The sequence below is a fragment of the Synchytrium microbalum genome (genome assembly GCF_006535985.1).
Source record: "Synchytrium microbalum strain JEL517 chromosome Unknown SmJEL517_scf0038, whole genome shotgun sequence".
Lineage (NCBI taxonomy): Eukaryota > Fungi > Chytridiomycota > Chytridiomycetes > Synchytriales > Synchytriaceae > Synchytrium > Synchytrium microbalum.
The window spans coordinates 204123-230178 of NW_022158387.1; the positions used below are offsets into that span (position 1 = coordinate 204123).

Sequence of the window (26056 nt, forward strand, 5' to 3'; positions counted from 1 at the left end):
CTTTTTAAATTGAATAGCAGAGCGTTGGTATTAAAAAGAGAGAGAGATAACGGCTCAGAAGAAAATTATGGCGTAATACATCAAAAAAAGTTAAGCGTTTGAGATAAAGTGAGTTTAGACAGGGACGACAGCAGTGGCGGCAGTGGCGGCAGTAGCTTGGCGGACCAACGAGTACATGAAGTAACCAGTCATGCCCATCCAAGCCCATAACGTGAAGAGCGAGAAGGCAAATACGGCGCCGGTTTTGGCACAGAAGTTGCCCACTACACAGAAAAACAAAGTGAAAGGTTAGGCTTTCAAGCATATGCCAACCAGGAGGATTCAAGACGCAGCGTCCAAGCACAGTGGGTATTCAATCATGGCTCTTCAAATGTTCGTGTAACGACGAGAAAAAACCAAAGTCAACGTATTTCCCAAACACTTACAGACACCATATGGATCATAGATACCAGTAGCGCATACACCAGCTCCAGCAGAAGCAGTACAGGCAGCCCAGAAGACTAGGTATGTCAAGATACCGAAGATTTGGAGTCCCTTTCTATGTTAAAATGATCACGAATGTGAGCGTTTCCGTCGTCCTGGTTAAATAGAAACAAAAGGACGTACCTGACAAAAGGTGATTGGTTGACAAACAAGTTAGCCCAGGCATTATGGACGGCTGGAACAGCAAAGTAGGCAATCATGAAGATGGATAGCAACCAGGTCGTGACACCGGTAAAGAGAATGAAGTTGGCACCCATGCCGACGGCGAAGCTGACTGAAGATGCGCCGACTGCGAATCTGCAAGCAAAAAACCGATGAATCCCTTGGTGAATACATGTAACACGTGTGGTGTAGCAACGTACACAATGAGAGACAAGATGAAAATCGCAACCCAAAAGATGACTGGCAAGTGGCTACTGCCGGCAGTAGTTGCAGCGCCCATTGTAGGCATGGAGAATTTTGGCATGGCGAATTTGGCCTATATAGTAAAAAACAATACGATTGGTGAGTCACGGTCACCTAGAGGAGCATTACACACATGCAACGAATTATTTTCATGTTAACGAATGCAAGATACGTGCTCCACATATCAATCCATCCCCAAAGTATAAATCAACCACCCAAGGGCCCAAAAAAACGCATGTGTGTGACCAGTGTTCAAGATAACGTGAATGCACATCGAGATGCTGCTTCCCGCGCATCGAATCACCATAATATCCGTCGTTTACCATACATGAAATAAGAGTCTCGAGTCTCATAATTCAGAAACGTACCTTGGGCGGTTCTCCAACAGGTACTACTGCCGGAGCTTCGGCAGGTGTAGCAACGAGCATTGGAGTGGTGGCAGGGACCTCTACGGTAGCAGCTTCAGGCATCGTATCTAAAGAATATTAAGGGAGGTTTTGATATCGTCTGGTTCTTGATGTATATCGTATTGTGTTTGAGATTTGCGTTTTAACTTTGTTTTCTTGTGCAGGGGTTGTGTATCCACAGCCACCCAGCCACTCTTCGTGATTTACATCATTTGATTTACACTGCCATGTTTCGGATGTTTTGTTTGACAGACTCGTGAACGATTGAAATGATTTTATAGTGGATGTATTTTTGATTACTACAGATTGCTGTTTATGAATGAATTTTTTTGCACAAGATGGGTGGTTGTTTTAAATATCACGTCAAAAACAAGCAAGGAACAGCGTTATTACAATCTCGAGGTTTTGCGGACTAGATCGAATATGAAGAAGAAGCTAGCAGACAAGGAGTAATTATTAGAATTATCCACCCACTGATACGGGAACAAGTGCAACCAAACTCAACGAAAGACTCACGTCATAAACATCCAACCAGCAAGACAAATAAAAGCAAATGCGAAAACAGCTGAATTGTTTCTGCATTCATAGAGTCCCTGGTCCTGATAATAGCATACAGCTTCACCGGATATAGCAGCTGCGGCGGACCAAAACACCAAATAGATGAGAATAGAGAAGATGAGGATTGTCTTTTTGGCAACACGAGGGACTCGGACGAGCATTCGAGAGAATCCTCTTTGCATTGACACAAACCAAAAGTAGAGGACGTAGAAGCCACTGATTAGCCAGGTTGTTCTAAAAACACAAAGAGGAGCAATTTAGAGGTGGGAAGGATGTGCAATCAATGGCGATTAACCAGGAATACATACACAGACACAAAGATCAAGAAGCCTCGTGATGGAGACGATGCACCAAGACTAACAGCCAAACCCCAGCAAATCAAACTGCAAATCCACATAACACACCAGAAGAGCACCACAGTTGGTTTTCGAACAGGAATTGTTTCCTCCTGCAGTGCTACTGGCCTAGCAATGACGCCAAAAAAATATGTTATAGTCTAGTGAGTATGCGCGTAAAGTGGAGAAACCTGCACCATCATGATCATGCCATTGCAACACATTCCCAAGCATGATCACAGCTTACTTGACATTCGGATCCATCGTATTAGGAACTGCCACCGCAGTTTGCTGATTTCCAGCCATTCCGTATGACATTGGTTGACTCGATGGTGCAGGTGCGTTGGTTTGCATGGCACCTGGAGGAGGAGATCCATTTACAGGCGGATAGAATTGTTGAGGTTGTTGGGCGGTCTGTATGGGTGGGACTTGGTTTGGCTGGGCTGCGTTTACATTGGGAGGTGCGGTTGCTGCACCGAATGTGCCTGGTGGTGGTGCAGTGTAGGTAGCTGGTAAGGGAAAGCGTTCACCGAGATCTACTTCTTGCGGCGCTGTCGCATGTGCAGGTGCGAATGAGAATCCTGTTGCCATTGTTTGGTCGTTTTGGACCTTGTTGTTGTGATTGTTGGGTTTGGTAAAGTTTGGAAGCATGAGACGAGTCCCGCTTTTCAGAAAATGGAGGAAAGGAGGCAGGGCTTAGAATTGATTTTTTACGTGTTGAAATCAGACATCTGGTGTTGACGTGCCTTGGAATGTCCTCCTATTATCAGATTTCAAGTACAGATCTGAAACCTGCGGGAATGACTGTAAATTCCTCCCTCATGATTGTTGCGATCGCTCCATCTAAACATGTAAATCAATTCTCGAAAGTTCAAAACACTCGAAATTAGATCCATCGTCCACCGTAGCTTCCGAACGAACGTGCGAGCTCATCGGTTCAACTGATTTTACAAAAGCAAGCATCATCACACAGACCAAAAACCAGCATTCAAGCTTATAACCAAACGAGCCATGGTCATGGACTACAAATTCAAGAGCGTATACGGTGAAATTGAGGGCGCCGTCCTTGTTATCTACCTCAATCGCCCTCAGATTCTGAATGCGTGGAACTTGGACTTGCAAGAAGACCTCATCAAATGTGTAAACCAATTCGACCAAGATGATTCGTTAAAGTGAGTTTCTGTGCCGGTTTGGGATGCGGCTGCAAATTGTTGTATTCGATTTGGGAGGTCGTGATGCAAAAGAGCTTGGAGACAAACGTCATCAACATTTTGGAACATATTTGCGGGTTTGCTAACAATCCTCTGCATAGAGTCGCTATTGTTACCGGAACTGGACGTGCATTCTGTGCTGGTGCTGATCTGTCTTTGGGAGACTTCTCGTCAAAGGAACATGTTGTTGGACGAGGATTAGCTGAAGCCCGTGACGGTGGTGGACAAGCTAGTCTTACGATCTACCGTTGTCGCAAGCCCATCATTGCTGCAATCAACGGACCTGCTGTTGGTGCGTTATTGCTGAAGAGTTATGTATTTTTTTGTTGAATACGTATTAATGCCTGTTTGGATGTGCTTGTAGGTGTCGGTATCACTCATACCCTCCCCATGGACATCCGTATTGCATACAAGGATGCCAAAGTCGGATTCGTGTTTGTGAGGTAAATTCGAAACACCCAACCCAGTCTTTAAACGCTCCCCCCTAATACTCACTGTCCCTTCTCAACAGACGTGGTGTCGTCCCCGAAGCAGTCTCCACATACTTCCTTCCCCGTCTCGTCGGCCACTCCAAGGCCGTGCGTTTGATGATGATGGGACAAGTCCTGCCAGCATCGCATCCATTATACAGCGACCTCTTCACCGAGCTCACTGATACTCCCGAGGGAGCACTCATCCGTGCCAAGGAACTCGCACATGAGATGGCGTCCATGAACTCGTCAGTGTCTATGGCGATGGTTAAGGCATTGTTGTGGCATGGTACTGAGACACCTGAAGAACAGCATTTGCTTGATTCTAAGGGTATGTTTTCGTTGGGGAACAGTATTGATGGCAAGGAGGGTGTTGCTAGTTTTATGCAGAAGAGACAGGTCAAGTTCCAAGGTGTGTGTCTTGTGTGGTTTGGCAAATTAGTGTAGGGCTGTCAATGATCTGTTTTTTTTTGCTAAATTAGGCACCGTCACTAAGGACATGCCTGTGTTTTACCCTGTAAATATGAATTGAGATTCCGTTTGTTTCATTCGAGTTCCTTTTGAAATGTTTTGGGAAAGAAACCAACCTTGGCTTTTTCCTTATAGTGGTGGACTCACCCTGACGTCTTATTGAAAGAAAGACGCTCCACTCGTGAAAGCAAAATGTAGAAACCCCTTTCTTCACTCATCTTTCGCAACTTAAAAAAATATAAACTCATAGTTTCAAACATCAACGTCTTGTGTTTTTATTTATTTAGAGGAAGAGGTGGATAGACTGTTTCAAACAATAACGGGATTACAGTCTAGATGGTCGTACACTAACATCCGGCGTTGTCCACCAAGGGTAGAACGATGGCAGGTCGCGTTGGACGCTTCCCTTGAAGTCAACTAATACAAACAAAAGTAAGGTCAGGTAAAATACACCTACAACTGAAGCTAACAAACTCACCTGGTCGTTTCTCCATAAACGATCTCGTCCCCTCCAAACTATCAACACCTCGTCCAGTATGGTACAACACTCTGGAATCAAGCAAATGTTGTCCCTCAGGTGTCGAAGCACCTCTCCACGTTAATCCTTTCGTCAACGCGATCGACACCATAGAGTTCTCTTTTGCGATTTCTTGAGCCAGTTCCAAGGCTCGTGGTAGCACGTCTTCAGGCTTGTCTACAATGTCTGAGAAGAGGTCTTCCAACCATGGGTGTGAAGCAGGGAGGACACGACCGGTGAGGACTACAGAGAGCGCGCGGGAGTGGCCGATGAGACGGGGGAGGAAGTATGAGGAGTTTGCTTCCATTACTATGCCGCGTCTGTGTGAATGGCGTGAGCTTATGGTGGCGATTCGCTGATTGGGAAGCTTCTGTTTACCTGACAAAGACAAATCCTATCTTAGCGTCTTTGCATGCAATTCGTATATCCATGGGTAAGGTCATACTGCGGCGAAAACAAAGAATGTTAGGTTGGGATATCGCAAAGTCATTCATGAGAGGTTTCGTACGTTATTCCAACACCAACAGCTGAACCCTGAATAGCAGCTATAATGGGCTTTCGACACCTGGTGTGGATGATGGTTGCGATTTGCCCACCACCATCTCGGGCATCTTTGGAAGATGATCCTGCGAATGAACAAGTATGTGAGGTTTGCTTCAACTGTGACGCTTTTTGTTGAACTTTACCTTGACCACGAGTCTTTTCATTGGTGAAATCTCCTTGTCGGAAATCAGCACCGGTGCAGAAATGCTTTCCGTTGGCAGCGATGATGACGCACTATAGGTGTGGAGGATATCATTGTAAGCGTTTGTCGTTCCACAGGCAGCTTCAAGTCCATGTATCAGATTCAATTTCCCATGGACGGTTAGACATAAGATCAGTACGTCTACTTGATGCATCATCCTCACGATACGGTACTTTGGTGTTTAGCAGCATACCTTGACTCTGTCATCAGCATCCAACATTGGGAAGACATCTCTCAAAGCACCACCAAGGTAAGCGTCCATAGCATTTCCTGAATAGTAAAGAACAGCATTTTAAGCAACGATGCGGTTGCTACATTGTACTAGCGCAGCGACTACGGAAAACCAAACACAATTCGTCCAACTTTTCCCTAAACATACCTTCATTTGGTCTATTAAGAGTCACGATGGCTACAGAGCCAACTAGCTCGAACGTCAGAGTCTTGAATTTGCTATAGTCTGTCATCGTTTCCCTAGGAGCGACTGGTGCGAAACTTGTCTGTAAAAGTAGTTGTGAACGTAAGGTCGTACAACAGGCAGTTCCATGCAACATAGGTCATTGCACGGTTCTTCCGACTTGGATAACTCGACACATAGCAAGATAACTGGGAATATACAATAATGGCTACTACGTACTCGACAGCACACTTGCCTCCGTCCAACTTCCAGCAAATTAAAGTATCTTTGGATGGGAATGTGGCCATTATACACTTGAACAGACCTGAACGGTATGTACCGAGGCAGCCTGGAGTGCGATTCACGTCTGGTAGTCGGCTTGCGTGCATGATGCCTGGCGTGAATATATTCATCGGCTTTAGATGTGACATTAATGTTACAGTGTCAACATTCAAACCCAACATACCTAACTCATAACTCATACAATAGGCTTAACGCATGGACCAACATAATGAGCGATGAACTAGTTGAATGCTTTGGTGCCCTTGATCGTGATGACAGGGTTAAAGTCATTGTCGTTACGGGGTAACATGCTGTTTGTTACTGTTGCCAACGTAGAAAGGAGCTTTGTTAACCCTTTCGTTCTTCTATTCTCAGATCTGGACGAGCTTTCTGTGCTGGTGCTGATCTCCAAAATGGATTGGGTGCAAGAAACGCTCCTGGAGAACGAAGTATGTATTGCTTGAACTGCTACAAAAGTCATTTCCTCTGAATCGAACGCTGATTCTATGCTGTTAGCTCACCGTGACACTGGTGGCCAGACCACATGTGCAATCATCAACACTCGCAAGCCTGTGATTGCTGCCATCAATGGACCAGCTGTAAGCGAATGATCCTTTAGTTACAGCTTGTTGATACTCTTTGTCTGATATGGTGCTTTTGCATCTAGGTTGGAGTTGGAATCACGATGTGTCTTCCAATGGATTTCAGAATCACTCACAAGGCCAACAAGATTGGATTTGTGTTTGTGCGAAGAGGAATTGTCCCTGAAGCTGCCAGTACCTTGTATGGTCTCTAGAACCATCAGTAGACCACCGCATATTGATTAATAACTTGCTTTCTACACAGTTACCTGCCACGATTGATTGGCTATAGCAGAACGATGCGTCTTTTCATGGGAGGACAGGTAAAGAATTACCGACCAAAAAAACGAAGGTCAATCTTAAAATATTGAACCGATTGAATGTAGATCCACCTCGGAAACTCGCCACTCCTCAAGAACTTGTTCACAGAAGTCACAGATACTCCCGAGCAAGTTCTCCCAGCAGCCCTCGCTCTCGCTCGAGAGATCGGTAAAGAAAACTCAGCTACCTCCATGGCCATGATCAAGACATTGATTTGGAGAAACCCAGGATCTCCAGAGGAAACGCATTTGCTTGATTCCAAGGCCATGTTTACATTGGGTAATGGACCAGATGCAAAAGAAGGTGTAGACAGTTTCTTGGAGAAGAGAGATGCCAAGTTTACTCAGAGTGTGAAGGATATGCCTGCTTTCCTGCCTGTGAGTCTTGCGTCGCAGTGTTGGAATTTAACCGTTGCTAACTGTTTTGCACTTGCTCTAGTGGTGGGAGTCTGTTGATATTAGTTCTCCAAAACTATAAATCAGCTCGTTTATAAAATAAAAATTGTCGTTACGATACGGTTCTATATGCCTCAAAAGCTTCGAGGCCAGCAGATGGAAGCTAGGTGCATTTGAGAGCAAGATCACGTCAGTTCTCGCAGCCCGATGTACTTGAGTTGAGAATTTAAACGCAAAGACATGTTTCTTAGATGCATTTTGGTGGGTTTCAGTCCTAAACTAGTCGATGAAAACACACGTCCAAACATACCTCTCTTTTTTTCAACACACAAACCAGAGCAAAGATGGCTGGAAGAATATTGTTTATGAGAGGGTTGAGGACATCATCGACCCCAACGTTTTCAGCAGCCCGCAATACATCCATCCCATCCTTCCTCAGTGCAGCAACAGCCAGCTATCTGCCCAAAAATGCAGCACCACCCCCAATACAGATGCGAGCAAGCTCCTTCACCAACAAAACAGCCAGCCAGTCTTACAGATCATCCGTATCCTCCGCATCATCGCCACGATGCTCGCTCTCATCACCACCAGGCTCCTTCATGAGAGGCATCTCGTCCACATCAACCCACAACACAACCAACGCTGCCAAAGCAATCTCTAGCAGAGGTGTCGGTGGATCCAATACAAAGTCTGTATCATCCAGTTCCGGAAAAGCGACAGGCGAAAGCGTTACTGGAACTGCTGCATCTGGAATGGATGATGGAAAAGGTCGTGAAGATGGTCAAGACATGAACTTTATTGATAGAGGTGGGGGTCTGGATCCGGGTGGCGGTAATTATAGCAACACCAAACAGGCCGGTAATAATAGTGCTGGTTATAGTAGTAGTAGTAGTGGCAGTAGTAGTAGTAGCAACAGTAGTAGTAAGCAGGCTGAACAAGAAGAACAGGCTCAAGCTGCTCAAGCATATGGACTAGGCCTCCTAGACGCAGCTGTTAGAGCATCCGCATCCAAGAGTACTGGTGCTTCAAGATCATCATCTGGAGGGCCACCATCATCATCATCATCAGGCAATTCACCACCAAACAAGGACGATGACTTGGAATACGATGAAAGACCAGAACCTGCTCGAGATCCGCTTCTAGAAGAAGAAGAACGAAAAAGAACTAAACAGGCATCGCTCTTCCTGCTGGTTTGCTCGGGACTCGCTGCTCTAGGTACTTTTGTCATTCTTGGAATGCCTAGTCCAGATGATAAACCTGTTGCTGGTGAAAGTATGCTTGGAGGCTACCATAGGAGAGCTAAAGGTGCCGTGCGCGGATGGTATCTGGTATGTCTGTTTGCGTTGATAAAGGGTTGGAGGAGATGAACCCTGACGCAATTTGTAAATATTAGAGCTTCAGTGATCCTATAAGTGATAAGCTGCTACCCGATCCACTACCAGAACCTTATCAGCGCCCATACACTATGGTTATTGCATTGAATGATGCGCTTATACACTCAACGTGGGATGTAAGTCAACAAAAAAACGTATGGTAAGTTGCTCCAATGACTCACACATCAAATTTTTTGTAGAAGGACAATGGATGGAGAGCGGGCAAGAGACCCCATGTAGATTGGTTCTTGTCATACATGTCTCAGTTCTATGAAATAGTCGTGTTTACCTCTGGAATGCCACATGTAAGCCAAAAAACAATCGGTTGAATTTTTGGAAAGCGTCAGTTCTCAACTTTCCTCTTTCGACTCAGGTGGCACATCCAATAATAGAGAAACTGGATCCATATCGATTCATCATGTATCGACTGTATCGAGACTCGACTCGATTCATAGACAATAAGTTTGTCAAGGACTTGTCTGTGCTGAATCGAGATTTGGGCAAGACCATTATCATTGATATCAATCCAGATAGTTATTCTCTGCAACCGGATAATGCCATACCGATAAAGAAGTGGACGGGTGAAGCTGATGATATGGAGCTGTTACGGCTGATTCCCTTCCTTGAAGGTATGCGTTGGCAATATCTTGCCCTTTTTCTCCCATTGGTGTTCACTCTATTGTATGCTCACACACCTTGTCTCCATTCTCTCAAATAGCTCTAGCAATGTCGGGCGCTCCAGATGTCCGTCCCGTCCTCCGTTCCTACCAAGGAAAAGATATACCAGCAGCCTGGGCATCATACCAAGCCCGTCTTCGAGAAGAATTCGAACAAAAACGTAAAGCTACTGCTGCTGCCAACCGTACAACGATCGGTAGTATCTTGTCTTCACTTTTTGGAGGTGGAACTCGAGTAGCACCATCATCATTAGACGCCAATCCAGTCGATATCCTTCAACAACAAGCTCGTGAGATGAGAGAACAATTTTGGAGAGAGCAGGAAGGCATGAAGGAACAAATGGAGGCTCAACGTAAAATAGAAGAAAAGGAGATGGAGAGACAGTTAGAAGCTATGAAGGCGAAGAAGCTTTCACTATGGGAATTCATGGTGTGTGATAGGAGTATCCTTCGCTTTTTCTGGTTACCAGAAAAGACTTTGTGGGAGATTTTTGAATTAATTTTGAAATCTTCTGGTTTTTATAGGCTACCACTCAGCAACCACCTCAACAACACCCCACACCAAACAGTCACAGTTAAAAAACGCTTGTTTTTTTCAAACCAAATAACATTTCATTTTCTCAAAAGCTATCATGTGTTCACTTTTGCGAAATGCGAAAGTAGAGGCAGACGGTACTACGCAGCTAGTGTTGATGCCGTAGTACGTCCTCCATATCCATATCTCGACGAAGTTTGGGCAAGACTGTCAATACGTCAATCCAGATGGTTACTCTCCCATATTGGTAATGCCATTCGTGAGGCCGACGATATGGAGATGATTTCCCTTGGAGACACTACCACTAGCTCATACTGACGTCATCGTTGACTAAACCAATAACAATGTGTTTACTCTACTTGCAGCCTCTGTAAAGATGTTACATGTACCTTCTTCGATAATGGCTTCGTTTGGATTGAAAACCTTCCTCGAAACTCGAGGAGGCCAACTCGAAGAACTGGGTAAAGAATTCCAAGACGCCTATAACGACATAGATGCAGCCTATATAGCCCACCATTGTCTCAACCTTACGAAGCTCTCTTCGAGAGTCGAACCACGAGTCTGGGAGCCTGTCCGATATCATATCCTCGCGACATGGCTTGACCTATCTAGAGTGCCGCTCTAGTCGCTTGAACTTGATGACAGCTGAATCGAATAGAGCTGCTGAGTCCAGACAGCAAAGTAATGGCAAGGTTGTGCACATGTCTGGAGGTGTTAGCGGGATCTACACGCATAAAGGAGGGCTATCCTGGAACTTTATTACGAATGTCTTTCGAGAGTGTGTCAACTCGAGAGTCTGCTATGAGAATAGGGCAGTCGTATAGGCATGTAGTGAGTTGATATTATAGGCAGTCTTCAGTTAGATATAGAGAATGATAAGGAAGGAAACGCAACTATGTAAGAATGTAAGAATAACCAATTTGCAATAAAACAGCCATATATTTGCACTCGAATGACACTTCCAGGAAAATTTTCATCCGTGCTTTTAAGCCTTTCAACACGTCGATTTGAGCAAACTTCAAGTGGTGGTAACCACGTTCAAAACCATCTTAAACTGCTTCAAAGCAAACATTTTGAAATTGTTAAAAAGGGCTTCAGGACATTCAGTGGGCTTAATAGTCTTGATCGACCGAAAACATCATAGTCAAAGCATCCTAAAGAATTGACATTGACACACAATGGCAGCCGCTACAGCTGTCAGAGTAGCACCCAATGAGAAAACACTGGCCCTTTTTATAGGTGGTGAGCCGTACATATGGTCGCAATCCGACGAGGATTCAAGTTTGACGCTTCAAGCTTGTTTGCCACGAAACACCAAGGCAAAAGACGTCCAAGTCGATTATTCTGATGATCACGTAGTAGTGACGATACTTGAGAGTAATGTCCGTGTACAGGTCAGCTTCTTTTTCTGCAACATTTGGATTTTTTTGTTGACACGTCTTGCACGTCTTAATGCCAGCTGCATTTACAGCTGAAGAAATCACGAAAGCATTCGCATGTAAACTACTATTTTGCTCACGCTTCTCGTTAATTCGTCAGGGAAAGCTATATGGTTCGATCAACAAGCACGATCTAGTTTGGCAATTGGAAACCACTCCCAAAGATGGTAGAAGAGTCTTGACTGTTAACATGGAAAAGCTGGTTGAAACAAGATGGCCTGTAAGATTGACAGATTGTACTTTAGACCAAGTTCCTAGCTAACATTCTTTATTTTACATAGACGCTGATAGTAGAACCAATCAATGGCAATATCGATCCACATTCTCTGTATCTATTAGCCGAAGGAGATCTAGCCAGTGCCCGAATCTCAACAAACCAGGCTGAATCGCTGCAGTTTAACATTGACGCACTCGCCAAACTGACAAAAGCAGCAGAACAAGACAACATCCCCGCTATACTACGATTAGCTGCATGGTATCAATTTGGCGCTGAAGCATCGAATGCCATTCCTGTGAAGAAAGACTTGGAAAAGGGGTTTGAATTACATTTGAAGGCCGCTGAATTAGGAAACTGTGAAGCTTGTTACATAGTAGGATGCTCGTTCGCCAACATATCAGGTGACAGTATCAAAGTATCGTATCCTGATGCTATAGTATGGTGGACGAATTGCCTGAACTATGATGATCACTTGGCTGATCATTCTCGAGCTTTGTATGTGTCAGCGGCATGGCAGGCAGGGCTCTTGCTGCTAAAAGGTGGCGATAAGCTCGGAGATCCAGCACCCGAGAAGGCTCTTACGTATTGGAAGATATCTGGGAGTCAGGGCCATCCGCCATCCATGTATAATATAGGACTGTTGCTTATGAATGGATGGGGGACCGCAACTACTGACGTTGCGGCTGGCGTGAAATTAATTGCTTCGGCGGTCAGTATAGATCCCAGCAAGGTCCTTACACTTCCACCTCAACTTGAAGGTATCCACTGCTGGTTTTATCTCACAATCCGATCAAATTTGTCTCAGTGTGCTGAACTGACACTCGCATACGCTCCCATAGGTCTGACTCCTGTAGAGCTCGAGAAACTGATAGAAATGGCGCGAGAGAACAAGGAAGAGCTCGTTCATGTGCTCGTTGATAAAGTGAAGGCTGAACAAAAAGCTGCTGAAGACAAGACACTGAAAAAGAAGAAGAAGAGGAAGTCTTCAAAGAAAGTACGTGCAGATTACACGTTTTCAATCTCAACCAGGGTATCTGAAGGTAGATATGTCGTGATGGTCTGTATGTGTGACTCAATTGTCTTCCTTTAGGTGGATCAAACTGGTCTTTCCACGACTACTATTGTGGTTGGAGTTGTAGGAGTAGTTGCACTCACTGCAGCAGTGGGATACCTCGCTTATCGTTATGGCGAACGCCGTACCTCATAAGAGTGCTTGGGTGCATTTTGTTACATTTTCTGCCGCTTATACTTAAATTCACGTCGCATTCATTGTTCTAGCTACAAAATACACGCGTTACTGCATCCGAATCCCGTGTTTTCTGTGTTGTTCTTTTCGAGCATGTTCTGTGACTGTGTCGCCTTCTTGTTCCAGTGTATCGTCAAGATATGTACTGTTAGAAAAGCAAGTGGATTAGAATAGCAGATGGGTGCAGCAGCTTCCAGTACTGACACTCAACCAGAGAATATCGAGCCGGTTGAAGTAGTATTACCTCGCTCTTCTCATCCAGCAAGAACAGCAACGCACTCGACACGGCCACCAGTTTCAGAACAGGAAAGAAGAGTGTCAGAGAGAGTAGCAAACATCCACAATAGGAGACTTGAAGGTATGTATTCTTTCCTCTCTTGTCAGCTTGTCATAGCCGTCTCGTAGCTTTTTGTAATCAAACAGCATCACATCATTTGATTAACGCCAAAACCTTCCATTTATCTAGCTCAAGGACGAGCAACTCAGTCTCTGGATACAATGAGTAGGCGTCCATACTCACGATTCACGCCTCTGGCACGAGCCGATCCGTCAAATGCTGCTAGAAGCAACAATATCACCAACAATGACGGCAGCCACAATGGCTTTATGAGTAGTTTGAGGTCTCGAGCATCATCGATAGCAGGATCGATACGAAACTTCCTGCATCCATCAGGTGCTACGGACATTCTTCAGACTATTATACCCAATATCGCCAACGTCAACAACCCAAACAGATCACGACCACAGCAACCAATAGATGTAGAACAGCAACAAGCACCCACCGTCCCAATACTCGATGCGATTCCGCAACCACCACCACTACCACCAATGTCATATCTTATGGATACGCCACGTATACCGGTAAACAACGTGACTGAACCGCAGCAAGTCAATGAAACAGCTGCAAACCATACTACAACCGATACTCCTACAGGCACCAGAACCATCCCAATTCTGGTAATAGGTATACGTCAAGCAGGACCAGCACCTGAGACTCGTGAAGAGACAAATGGTGCGGTCAACAATAGTAGGTCATTGATTGCTTCAACTCTCGCTCGTATCTTATTGAATCGACGACGACCTGCTACCGATAATGCTACAACACCTGCAATCGCAGCATCGACACCCACTACAACAACCGCAGACGATACTGCTACTCCCGCTCCTGATGTCATCAATCCAATAGGTGGAGGTGCTAGTGCACCAGCAGCAGAACCAGCCACTGGAACCGCACCAATGCCAGAAGCTGCACGACGTCCGGCTACCTATATCATATATATACTGGCAGGAAATATTGAGTTACCAGCAGGTGTGAATCCAGCGTCCTTGGGACTAAACAACTTGACATTCCAAGGAGCTGACGGTACAAACCAGGATAATCTCTTTGGAAATCTCTTTGGAGAGGCTGCCAACGTCGCTGCAGCTGGAAATGAAGCTACTGGACAAAACGACACGGGAGCAGCAGGAGTCAATATAAATAATACAGATAATACTCCAGCACCTCTACCAGAAGGTCAACCATTGCCTGCTGGTTTGATGGCCCTGCTGAGTCGAGCATTACGAGATGGCGCAAATCCAGCTGCTGCAAACTTGGGACGAGAAGGTGCTGGCTATGAAGACTTTATTAGGTTGGCGGAGTTATTGGGACCAGCACGAGCACGGCACGCAGATATCAGAGACGTAGACTCGCAATTACCCATTCTTATATATAAAAGTAATAGTAATGTTGGTAGTAGTGAGAATACGATTGTCGTGGACGAGGAAGATAAGAAAGAAGACGAAAATGAAGCCGACTGGATGGACGTCGATGAAGCATTAGCAAAAGCAACTCCAGTTACTACTATGGATGCTGCTACTACCACAACCCCCATAACTCCAGCACAACAAGCAGCATTTGACCAATTGAAAAAGGTGCAAGTGTCTGATTTGCTTGCTGGAACAGCTGACCGATGCTGTATATGTCTCGAAGACTATGAAGACGATGATGAAATACGCTTAGGAAAATGCCGTCATGGATTCCATAAACCATGCTTTGATAAATGGATTACGGAAAGTGTGAATTCTTGTCCTGTATGTAAGTCTCAGGCAGTTGATATTGTGCATGCTCCAAACCTCCCAGCAGCACCAGTAGCAGCAGGTGGCGCTTTGGGAGGACCGGGACCAGGATTGATTGCATTGCTGCGCGATCCTAATATTGGCGGTGGATTGACGCCATTGAGTCAAGCCGGGAATAGTAATATAAGGTGGTTCTTGGGCGGTGCTGGTGCAGGTGTTGGTCGGTGATAAAAATGGGTAGATGAGATGATTTGGTAGCAATGCTTTTTAGTATAGGCAAACGACCCATAGCATAAAACTCCCCTTTTTCAATATACAAAGAAATTTTCATAAGCAGTCACAGCTTTTCGTTCAAGTCGTTTTTGTTCAAGCCTCGTCAAAGGCGGGGGGTTTATCAGAAACCCAAGAGCTTACATTCAAACCAGAATTATATTTGTTGGCATATGTGTTCGCAGACAGTACTATACATGTGGTGGTGAGACGACACCGTTTAATCTTCTCTATACTTTAAATCTTCCAACGAGTTCCCGGTAAAGATCTTTACATAAACATCAGTACCATGGCCGTCCATGGACTGTACTTGGACCGAGCCTCCCCAATAATTCGCATAGACGCGACTCATGGGGAGCCCGAGTCCTAAATGGAGAAGTGGTGGCACCACTTCTCCAATTCTAGCAGCTAGTTGAGGGACATGATTAAAATTTAGAAACTTTTGTTTCGAGGTAGACGAGTACGACCATATGTGTTCCAAGAGAGATTTCGGTATTCCACCTGCTTGATCTGATATACGGAATGTGAGGGATGACGGTGATGCGCCTATTGTGACCCTGATTGGCGGGAGTGGTGGAGTTACGGATACGTAATCGGATGGCCATTCGGTATTATCGGTTGACGAGCTGTTATCTTCGTTGTGTTTTCGTGGCGTTGAGTGATATGGATGGTGTTGTTGTTTAACATGTTTATGATCGTGATGGCGGTGGTTGTCGTCTCCCAATGGATGCAGTTGGCCGTATAGTCCAACATCGTCTTCATCGTCTACTGCATCGTAATTAATTTCTACACGTTCGATACCGGCGCTACCGTGTACTACTGTTCCTTTACCACCACGCATGCCTTCCAGACCAGCTACTGACGCATCGTCGTCTGCTGCTGCTGGGACATCGTTTACTCTACTATATCCTGCTTCTATTATATCCCGTGGAGCCCAATGTTCTATACTACCTCTAACAGCGTTTTTAAGCAGCTCGTACATGATGTATTCGACATGATCAGGCACATATGTGAAACTAGCATCTGCAGCACCGTCGATTTCGACTTCGGGCGGCACAATCTTGAAAGCATCTGCAAACAAGGTTCTGGCTAGTTTGGCACATTTGGCTACAGTTTGTCCAGCATGTACATTTGTATCCACTATACCTATATATCCAGGATGCTCTTGTCGTGTTCCATCGTATACAGCAGATAGCGTTATATGCTGTTCAGCCAAAACCCGTCGCCCTATACGCGACCGAAGCATTTCATTCATGAAACGATCGGCCACCCTAGCATCTAAATGTGCCGATGATTCCGTAATTCCCATAGCTAGTTGCGGAATCACCACCAAGTGTTCCTTGAGTTGGGATTGCACCAGTGCACAAAACCGTCGATTCTCATCCAGACTAGTAATTTCTTTTACGGCTCTAAAGAATTCAAAGGCTCTCCAATACAGTCCGTATACGTGGGATATATGTGGGTTGGTTCCTACTATAAATGGCAGCGACTGGAAATCTGCGATACGGTGGGCTAGCCTCACTGATAATTCATGGCGAACATAGTTTGCAGACCGGATCAGTTTGTCAGATGTCAGCGTCCGGCCAAAGACTGTAAGCTGCCTTAAAGTGACTCTCTTTGCATCCTGGGCAACATACGAGTCTAATACTCGATTGTGGTAGAAGCTTGGATGGTTTACAGGCTCCTCCCTATTAGAAAATCCTCGTCGTGGATGGGCAAATAGCTGGCATCTGGTACAAACCTGAATGCTTCTTCGTCTCATTGCTAGAATTTGAAACATTTTATCAAACACATTTTTTTTTCGAAGTTCAGAGTGGTTTCAGGTTGAGCTCGAGACTTGAATCCAAGGGTGGCCTACCAGTCTCGACGCGTGAATACACGTAAATACTTGAATCTTGGTATACAATTCGAACTTTTGACAAGAATGATTCGACCTCTAAGAGTGGACGGTCAAGATGGGTAGCGGATCAAGACAATGATCGAGAAACTATAATATTCTACATTATTTTTTATGGAGCGCACATAAAATGTCGACATGCATTAATGTCTCACCAACTCCAAGGCTTCACAAATCAGCTTAACCGCGCATCCTACCCCCATTACTATTCCTCTTGTTAGATCCACTCTAACAAATGCCATGAAAAGCAAGGAGAAATCATACTTGCTTTATATCTCAAGGCCATGCTCTACAAATTACTACGGTGCATTCCTACTCCCATTCGTTCAGCTCTTCGAATACGTTACCGGTCGCAAGATCCCTCCAGAAAGTCCTATCATCAGGTTCATACCATCAATAACACTAGGTTTCCGCTCTGTTTTACTACACGCACTATCATGAAGTTTCGGGCTTGCAAACATCGACATTAAACCAATGCTGGCAACATGAAAAAATGACGTGAAGGTGTGACCATCACTGGCTTGATGTAATGTGATGTAGTGTAATGTAATGGATTCACTCTTTTCTGCGTTTCTTTAGTGTCAAACGTGTAAAGAGGCTGAAAACTGAAAGAGACAAACATTGGGTAAAACTAACGGAGCCATGCGAAATGAAATATCAAAATCAGAGAGTCAGATATACCAACAGCGAATTATTTAACGTTTCTTTGGCTCCTCTCTCACAAACAACAGAAATGCTTCCCAAATCTTTGTCAAGTCTCCAAACCACGACAAACTGTTGGAATCTTGACTCGACTTTGCATGGGAAATCAAGGGGAAAAGGCAGTTAATCGTTTGCTTAGACACACTAATAGACAGTGAGCGGCCCCGTGCTAGTCCTATAGCCGTAATTGTGTGTGAGAAATCAAGTCAAAATTTCGTTGCCGCAATATGTGACATTTAAATGATGAAACCCATACGAAAAAGCACAAGGCAAGGATCATCATGAGCTTTACTATCAATTAATACGTCTCTTAACCAGTCTCGCTGCCTTGCCTTGGAGTCCTCTGTGATGTTCCGTTTGTAGGCGAAGAGTGCACGAAGCGCATGACAGATTGTAACAGACGCACAACCGGAGGAGGTTAATAGCATTATTCGTTCTATACAAGTACGTATTCATTACCACCTTTTCTCCACGTCTCTCCTCTAATATCACGATTTTTGGACTTTCGTAACATCGCTGTTTGCATGCAGGAAATGCAGTGCTGTCAACGAATGTGGTTCTCATATTACATTTTTTCTTTTGTGCTGATAGTCGGATTCGTCTGGTAGCCATGCCTTCTAGCAAAAAGACCAAGAGCGATGCATCAACTTCGAAATCTGCTCTAGCGTTCGACAGAGACAATAACAATACTGCTGAAACAAAAGATGAATTGGAGGGGCTCCCTATCGAATTGATGGAACAGATATTGCACTACTCGGACGAAAAGACTATGGGGCGTATGTCTCGGGCCTGTAAATCTCTAAATGCAATGTGGTTCCTATTCTCTACGAATGTGTAATAGCATCACAAGTAGACGGGTACGATGCTGAAGCCGAGAAGCCCCGTCTAGGAAATAAATGGTTGACTTATATCAACCAAAGGGTGGACCTTCCTGGAGGTAGTTTTACTCAAGACGTACTAATCGTCGTAACAGATTTGGAGATTGCCAATACAGCGCCAAGCTCTTGGGTAGATAGACTGGATGATCTTATATCCCTTTCCCGGCTGGAATTCTCAATGGAGTCGCTTATAATAGGGAATATGAAAATTCCCCCAACTGTCACAGAACTTTCGATTCGGAGCCTCAGGAAACTCCCAAAGCCCGAACGAGACCTGAAGAATATCATACCGGCTGTAAATAATGTAAAACGGCTAGTATTCAGCGAAATATCTAGCTTCAGGGCTACGTATGTTGCAGATTTCCTCACACATGTCAAATTGGAGGAAATCAAAATAGGTGGTCAATGTGGATGGTCCGGTGCCGATATTCCCGACTTCACCGATATTTGTACAAACCACCTTGACTTTACCAGACTGAAGATAGTCCGCCTAGAGTGTGGTCGCTTGGATCTCGCTGCACCTTTGGACTGGGATCTTACTCATTTAGAGCTACAAGTAGTCCATTTGTCGGAAGACTTTATGTATTCAGGATCACGGCTGAAAGTATTTAACGCAAATTTTGGAACCGGATTACCTATCGAGGCAGTAAAAACCATCATCCAGAATAATACGGGGCTAGACACGTTGTCATTGCACCTTCACGAAGTCATAACCAATAACGTCCTCCTTGATCAATTTCCCACCGATCTGAAAGTGCTTTATATACGCTCTGATACGATTCGTGAGTTTGTATTTAGGGAATTCTTAGCAGCTCAAGGGCATCAACTGGAAGAACTGGGCATCGAATTTGACGACGACAAGAACGACATAAATCCAGATTTTATAGCTCATCATTGCCCAAACCTTACCAAACTGACTCTTGCTAGTAACGTACATGAGAAATGGCACTTATATAGTGTCATCTCCTCGCTCCACAAACTGACACAACTACAGTGTGATGTCCCTCGTCTCAAGCTCATGTCAGCCGACATGAATGAAGCAGCTCGAGCTAGACAGCAGGCCAATGCCAAGGGACTACATGTAGAAATGAATATCGGGATATTGAATGGGGATGTGAAGGGAGAGGGAGAGCCAAAGACTCGGGCCAGGCGGTCCATTGAAGTCGCATTCAGGAATTTTGTCACGATTAAGGTGAATTATTTTCGTAGATGGTGAAAGAGCAATCGTGTAGTAGGATATGATTGAAGTGTCGTAGAGATTTTCGTTCGTAGCAATATAGTAATATAGTATCCATTCCAAGTCATGTTGCGGTGTGTTTCGCTTGGGTCCTTGATAATGATGCGCATTGTAAATAACAATGCTTGCCTTATGCATGACGGGTTGCCTTGACCAAATCACAGACTGCACTCAAAATACGAACAATTTGTGAATTTCCAATAAACAAGACATTTGTACGACCTCCTGATAGGTTCTTGTCGGGTTTCCTAATATTCCTCCTCCCATTCATTAAGCTACTTGTACACATCGCAATCACTATAACGTTGCTTCCTTCTCAACTTCATTTTGAACTCCACCATTGTCAGCGCACCACCATCCCAAATCTCAGGGAGAGGTTCTAAGATTTTATATCTAATCTCGAAGTAATCTCTTCCTGTGCACTCTGTATAACACCCACCACACCAGCTGCTGTGTTTTGCGTCAATTTCGTCAAAAGTCGAATTTCGTGTAATTTATATCTCAATGAAGGCACATCCCTTGAGCGACCGGCACTCACGATGTAGGAATACATCAGAGTTTGGCTTCTGTTTCATCTAGACGCATTATATGGATAGTATCAAGTCTTGATTTGGATTCGATTCGAACTCTTGCTGAAAATTATTGAGGGACTGGACCTGTTGGAATCGTACACAAGCTTTCCGGAATTCATTATATTTGCCGTGCTGGCTTAACAGTTGGCTTGCGGGTTACATTACAATATAACAAGCACATTACATCGAAAAGTTAACTAGATTTTCTGTGTTTTTTTTGGACGAAAAGCAATATATATTTTCAACTGCGAATGACATTTGAGGTTTTCAAGAATTGATTTGCAAAAGTCTGTGGCATTTCGACAAAGTGAATCTTTACTATCACTCATGATGCCAATGAGATAGCGAATACTACAAAATTACGTGACTCTTAACGAGATTGTCCAGTCTGCTGCTCGGGGTATCCGCGTTTGCTTTGGATTCTATCTACGTTCACTATTTAACGAATTTGACGTGAATGACGAAGCTGATGAAGGCGATGAAGCTCCTCGGCACGCGTCTCTATAATAGTTCTGCATAAAGATCAATATTTAGGACGTGTCCAACTTCACAGTCGCATCCTGCAGGTCGGAATTCGATGATTTATAACTGATTGATCAACATTGACGAGCTCACTGTATAGCCATGAACAGCTGGGGAGATGCCAACACGCCCAATGGCAAATCAGTCACGCTATTTATAGTCGGAGCAGCCTACCAGGTATGGGAATGTGTGCATTCCGGTTTGAGGATATGGAGCAATTGCTAGATCCCCGCATAATCACTAATCTCAAACATCTCATTACTAAATAGGACGTTATTCTGCATACAGACAAGTAAATCTGACCTTCTTCCCCATTCGTCTCATCGTGACTCAACGAGCTTAACACATAATCAAACACTTGCATTTGTGTCCAGATATCCTCAAGAGGATTCAAAATACAGGGCTTCTGCTGTCACTAGACGCAGAGGTGGAAATGGAGGCAATACTCTATGTGTGCTGAATCAAGTGAGTTTGTTTATTTGGTTTGCTATTTGATGGTGTGAAGCTAAACCCTCGTTATCTAGTATCGTCGAGTAAAGTCAAAAACAGGTACGCATTGATCATATTATTCAAGTAGTTCTGATGGTTCTGATCTCTTCTTTCTTCTTTAGGTGTTGATGTAGATCTAGGGTTAGAATTCATTGGAGTGTTCGCTGGTGACAGAGCGAATGCTGAAAAGACTAAGTGAGAACAACAAGAAAATCAGGCCCAGCTAAAGATTTATGAACTCACAGTGTTTTTATCTCACATATAGTTCTGTTGTCATGGACTTGACGAAACGTGTAGGAATATCACTATCGCAATCCATATTCAGAGGCAACCAATACGAAACACCCACAGCCTGGATCATCTCCACTCCAGATTCACGAACCGTCATCAACTATAACGAAGTGCCGGAAATGACTGCTTCCGAGTTCATTGAGAGATTGGGACCTGTGTTGGATGCGAGGTAAATACTTGGTCAAGGCTCAGAAGTGTACCAGCATATTCACCAAGGTTTTTATGTCACGCAGATCAGCAGTTGGAGGATACAAGGGCTGGTTTCACTTTGAAGGAAGGAATGTCGTAGAAGTAGAAGCAATGGTCCAATGGTTGGAGAAGACATATAGAGGATCGAAAACACTCACATTGACGATATCTATTGAATTCGAGAAACCTGATCGAGGGGGTCTGGAGAGATTGCTACCATTAGCGGATGTCGCCTTCTTTTCGAGGATTTATGCTGAAAGTACTGGGTTTGCAAATGCTCCTACTGGATTTCTGGACAATGTGAGGCGGCAATGTAAACCGAGGTCAGTAGGCACCATAGTTGCACTTTGTTGAAAGGTTTTTTTGGCAACTTCAATCTGATAAACCAAAGCTCTTCGCTTATTAACAATTTGACACCTTAGTGCGATCCTATATGTGATGTGGGGCAGTAAGGGTGCATATGGCCTAGTCAACGATTACAAGACAGTACCACGCACCTTCCATGCCCCTGCTCTCCCAATCACCAAACCTGTAGACACTATCGGAGCAGGAGACACGTTTATCGCTGGTGTCATTATTGGATTGGCTTGTAAAGACGCTACACCTGAAGAAGCAGCTGTGTTGGCATCGGCATTAGCGGGTACGAAATGCGCCCAGACAGGATTCGATGGATTGTCGACCAAACTCGTGTTGTGATATGCAATACTGTTGTTGTGAGATTGGTGTACTAGTGTTGTATTATCATTTTGCCTGCTGCAGCAAGAGAGCCATATATACATATCATTGAGATTTCACTGGTCAAGGTGGTATTCGTGTCGTAGTCGAGTTCGTATTGGACTTGTCGATGGTTTTACCCATTCTTTGGAATCACCTAATCGTGGTTTGCTATCACAGGATTCTTGTAGGATCTTTTCAACGTCAGCTGTGTCTACCACACGAGGAGTATGCAGCCATGTATCATAGAACTTCATTCGAAGTTTGTGCTGCAAGTTGGTTCGAGTCGGTTGGCCATCGTTCAGGTAGACGTAGTTGGGGGAATACCCTCCGGCTCTCCAGAATCGGGACGGATGCTCAAACTGACTGGCTGTGCTCGGATCACCTTGTTTGGTAGGTGCTGGTGGCTTCTCTGGTTTGTCGAAAGTCGCCTGTGATACTTGATACAACTCAATCAGGATTTTTACGCACGAGGCGATTACAGCGGTTTGCGATACTACTGAATGTCGTTGATTTGTTGTTGTAAGTCGTTCTATTTTGGTGAAGGCGTCCTCATACGCCTTTTGTAGGATGGGTGTTGTTTCGATTTTGTGGTGTGGGATGCTATCAACCAGGGCCAGAGCTTCTTCCATAACGTGATATATATCATTTTCCTGCTTTATAGGTGGCTGCGTCATGACAACATCACTGCCTTTCCGTTCATGAGTCCTTAAAAACAAGTCAGCTTGTTCACTCTCCAGCAATTCATAGCAACCAGTGGGTATCACGTCGTGTTCGACCTCTTTACTAAACCATACTTTGCATCCGATGAGCCAGTCGTATCTCTCAAAGCGTGAAGAGTTCGCTGATGCGTGTTTCTCAGTTTCCAATTTCACTAGGACATGAGAGTTCGTGCCACCACTGCCGATGATGGTTTTAATGAGGGATGCTAATGTACATTTGCCATTGAATGGACCATATGTGACTTCGAGGTACCGTACAATTACTTGAGAGGAGGTGTACATCGTGTCCTTGGCTGTTTGACTAACATGAATCAACTTTTTGTTGCTAGCGCAGCAATTCTCAAACTGTGAACTTAGAGTTCAGCCATGGTCGTTTCAGGGGTGATCAGACGAGTATCACGCAGGAGAATCGCTTTGCTTTTGATTCTGCTTGGCTGTTTCGTGTGGGTTGCTTCAATGGGAGTCTTCATCAATGTGTTCCAGAATGCGGATGAGAAGAAGTCCTTTCCTCTGTCATGTAAGCAAGAGATCAAGTTCTTATTTAAAGCTAAATCTGTTTGTAATTTCCTTCTTTGCCTTCTCTTTTAGCATGGAGTGATGGCACATATAACGTGTCTTCAGCCGAACGCTACGCTATTTGGAATCTGGTGTGGCATCGAGTGAGCTATGGTGATCAGTATCCTCAGCCAGTAGATCCTGCTGGAACACCACGTACAGATCTATTAGCTACGCTAGCGCTACTGCCACTCCCAAAAGCACCAGTCCCGACACGATGTACGAATGTATACCCGCTACAGCACCAATTACAGAGATACATGCCACTAGTTAAACACCGGCCACGTCTATACCTCGCCCTAGATGTCAAAGACTATGCTGACGGCCTACCACTCGTGCTAGCACAACTTATTCGACTGTCACGGCTCCTAACACCTGAAGGCCTTGCGAGTGAAGAATCACGGAAAGCCACACATTTATTTACATCGCCATTCAAGCATCCGAATAATCTAGACGGTACAAACATCTTCATATCAGTGTACGAGTCAGATTCGACAGATGATACCGCTAGAATCGCCATGTCGTGGTACACTGCATTGTCGATATTGGGAATACCGTGTCGGGTGGTTGTAAATGGTGTTTCGAGAAGTGGGATTCCGAATCGGATAGAGTTTTTAGCGGAGGTGCGGAATCGGGTGCTGGATCCGCTGGTAGAGTTGTGGAGACAGGGAGATGAATTTGATCGTGTTGTTATTTTGAATGACGTTGTGTTTTGTGCTGAGGTATGTGTGTGAACACTTACATAATCTGGTCTTGCGTCATTGCTTTTCGCACTCGTTGCGAAAATTCTTTAGATTTGTTTCAAGTCGAACGAGATGCCTCAGTAATCTTACCTCTGTGATCCTCAAATACAGGATATTCTAGAGCTGATATTCCAGTCCATGCAGCAAGACTCATCTATAACATGTGGTTTGGACTATTTCGAAACTGGATTTTACGACATGTACGTTTTTCACACGGTTGGTGTACTGTGTACTGTTGGTGTGTCATTCGACTCTTTACTCGAATTCTGAATCTCTCACTCGTTGTCTTTTTTAGCTGGGTCGCTCGAGACATTGACGGCCAAGAATTTAGAAAGCAACCATGGGATGCATTTGTCCCAACACCCGAATCAGCATCCAGGCTATCACGCGGCCTACCATTCCAAGCTCAGTGCTGTTTTAATGGTGTCGCAGTATACGTTGCCAAACCATTAGCAACGCGACAAGTACAGTTTAGAAGGTCTGAGAAAGGGACTGAATGTGCCGCTAGTGAGTGTAGTTTGATATGTAACGATTTGGCGAGGGAGGGGTATGGACGTGTGTTGGTAAGTCCTGACCATTGTAGTAGGGTATCTATATTTTTTGGCTCATGTATTTCCAAAAACCAGGTCGTACCTCGCGTCAGATTTGCATACGACACCCGCACATACGGCAAAGTATGGAATATGACGAAAGTACTATGGGATATAACATCGCTCACTTCTTCATGGTCAACATTTGTGCCATTCAACCAAGAGCGGATACGGAGTTGGAAGGATGGTCCGACGTCTGTGCTTTGCAAAGGATTGGAAGGTAACGGGCATGAACCAGATACGGATGGTATATGGCAGAAACTTGAGTATCGGCATAGTGTGTATAGGGAGGAGATGCGGTTGGGTGATTACTTGGTTTCGTTGGTTTGAATGGAATTTGTGGAACATTGTGAAATTGCTAGAAGGGCGTTTGATTATGTGAACACTTGTAAAAGTTACTATGTCTATGTAAATGCGGGCTTGTAAAGAACTTATATCTGTGAAATGTAAATAGATCATATGTAGGAGACACGCGTGGGACGTGGTCTTTCCTAGTTCGTAGTTCAGCCATAACCAAAACTGCATTTGGTTTATCTGGCGTGCCCATCACTATATTCAGTTACAGATA

General features: G+C 44.6%; 9 protein-coding genes across 9 annotated transcripts; 6 read left to right on the forward strand and 3 right to left on the reverse strand.

Moving 5' to 3' along the window:
• Positions 1–3199: 3199 nt before the first annotated feature.
• On the forward strand, positions 3200–4401 carry SmJEL517_g04931 (uncharacterized protein; the record flags this gene model as incomplete). The annotated part of the gene is made up of 5 exons (XM_031170859.1): positions 3200–3360; positions 3501–3691; positions 3764–3842; positions 3911–4281; positions 4352–4401. The coding sequence occupies 5 exons, from the start codon at positions 3200–3202 to the stop codon at positions 4399–4401; spliced, it is 852 nt and encodes a 283-aa protein (XP_031023168.1).
• A 264-nt stretch (positions 4402–4665) lies between these two features.
• On the reverse strand, positions 4666–6066 carry SmJEL517_g04932 (uncharacterized protein; the record flags this gene model as incomplete). Its single annotated transcript, XM_031170860.1, has 7 exons — positions 4666–4757; positions 4819–5177; positions 5236–5301; positions 5366–5483; positions 5544–5634; positions 5796–5872; positions 5982–6066. 7 exons carry the CDS (start codon positions 6064–6066, stop codon positions 4666–4668), a joined length of 888 nt encoding a protein of 295 aa, XP_031023179.1.
• Positions 6067–6221: 155 nt separating this feature from the next.
• On the forward strand, positions 6222–7657 carry SmJEL517_g04933 (uncharacterized protein; the record flags this gene model as incomplete). The annotated part of the gene is made up of 8 exons (XM_031170861.1): positions 6222–6328; positions 6486–6581; positions 6654–6727; positions 6795–6877; positions 6946–7061; positions 7125–7182; positions 7246–7557; positions 7619–7657. The coding sequence occupies 8 exons, from the start codon at positions 6222–6224 to the stop codon at positions 7655–7657; spliced, it is 885 nt and encodes a 294-aa protein (XP_031023178.1).
• A 262-nt stretch (positions 7658–7919) lies between these two features.
• On the forward strand, positions 7920–10204 carry SmJEL517_g04934 (uncharacterized protein; the record flags this gene model as incomplete). The annotated part of the gene is made up of 6 exons (XM_031170862.1): positions 7920–8903; positions 8969–9085; positions 9149–9253; positions 9322–9577; positions 9667–10055; positions 10151–10204. 6 exons carry the CDS (start codon positions 7920–7922, stop codon positions 10202–10204), a joined length of 1905 nt encoding a protein of 634 aa, XP_031023172.1.
• Positions 10205–11338: 1134 nt separating this feature from the next.
• SmJEL517_g04935 (uncharacterized protein) lies at positions 11339–13023 on the forward strand (the record flags this gene model as incomplete). Its single annotated transcript, XM_031170863.1, has 5 exons — positions 11339–11554; positions 11700–11819; positions 11881–12574; positions 12656–12810; positions 12907–13023. The coding sequence occupies 5 exons, from the start codon at positions 11339–11341 to the stop codon at positions 13021–13023; spliced, it is 1302 nt and encodes a 433-aa protein (XP_031023171.1).
• A 2584-nt stretch (positions 13024–15607) lies between these two features.
• Positions 15608–17149, reverse strand: SmJEL517_g04936 (uncharacterized protein; the record flags this gene model as incomplete). The annotated part of the gene is made up of 1 exon (XM_031170864.1): positions 15608–17149. One exon carries the CDS (start codon positions 17147–17149, stop codon positions 15608–15610), a length of 1542 nt encoding a protein of 513 aa, XP_031023170.1.
• Positions 17150–21297: 4148 nt separating this feature from the next.
• On the forward strand, positions 21298–22860 carry SmJEL517_g04937 (uncharacterized protein; the record flags this gene model as incomplete). The annotated part of the gene is made up of 8 exons (XM_031170865.1): positions 21298–21372; positions 21465–21487; positions 21570–21660; positions 21720–21744; positions 21807–21879; positions 21950–22144; positions 22209–22487; positions 22587–22860. 8 exons carry the CDS (start codon positions 21298–21300, stop codon positions 22858–22860), a joined length of 1035 nt encoding a protein of 344 aa, XP_031023180.1.
• A 95-nt stretch (positions 22861–22955) lies between these two features.
• On the reverse strand, positions 22956–23882 carry SmJEL517_g04938 (uncharacterized protein; the record flags this gene model as incomplete). The annotated part of the gene is made up of 1 exon (XM_031170866.1): positions 22956–23882. The coding sequence occupies one exon, from the start codon at positions 23880–23882 to the stop codon at positions 22956–22958; it is 927 nt and encodes a 308-aa protein (XP_031023177.1).
• Positions 23883–24056: 174 nt separating this feature from the next.
• Positions 24057–25818, forward strand: SmJEL517_g04939 (uncharacterized protein; the record flags this gene model as incomplete). The annotated part of the gene is made up of 5 exons (XM_031170867.1): positions 24057–24117; positions 24189–24877; positions 25010–25098; positions 25194–25461; positions 25525–25818. 5 exons carry the CDS (start codon positions 24057–24059, stop codon positions 25816–25818), a joined length of 1401 nt encoding a protein of 466 aa, XP_031023176.1.
• Positions 25819–26056: the final 238 nt, after the last annotated feature.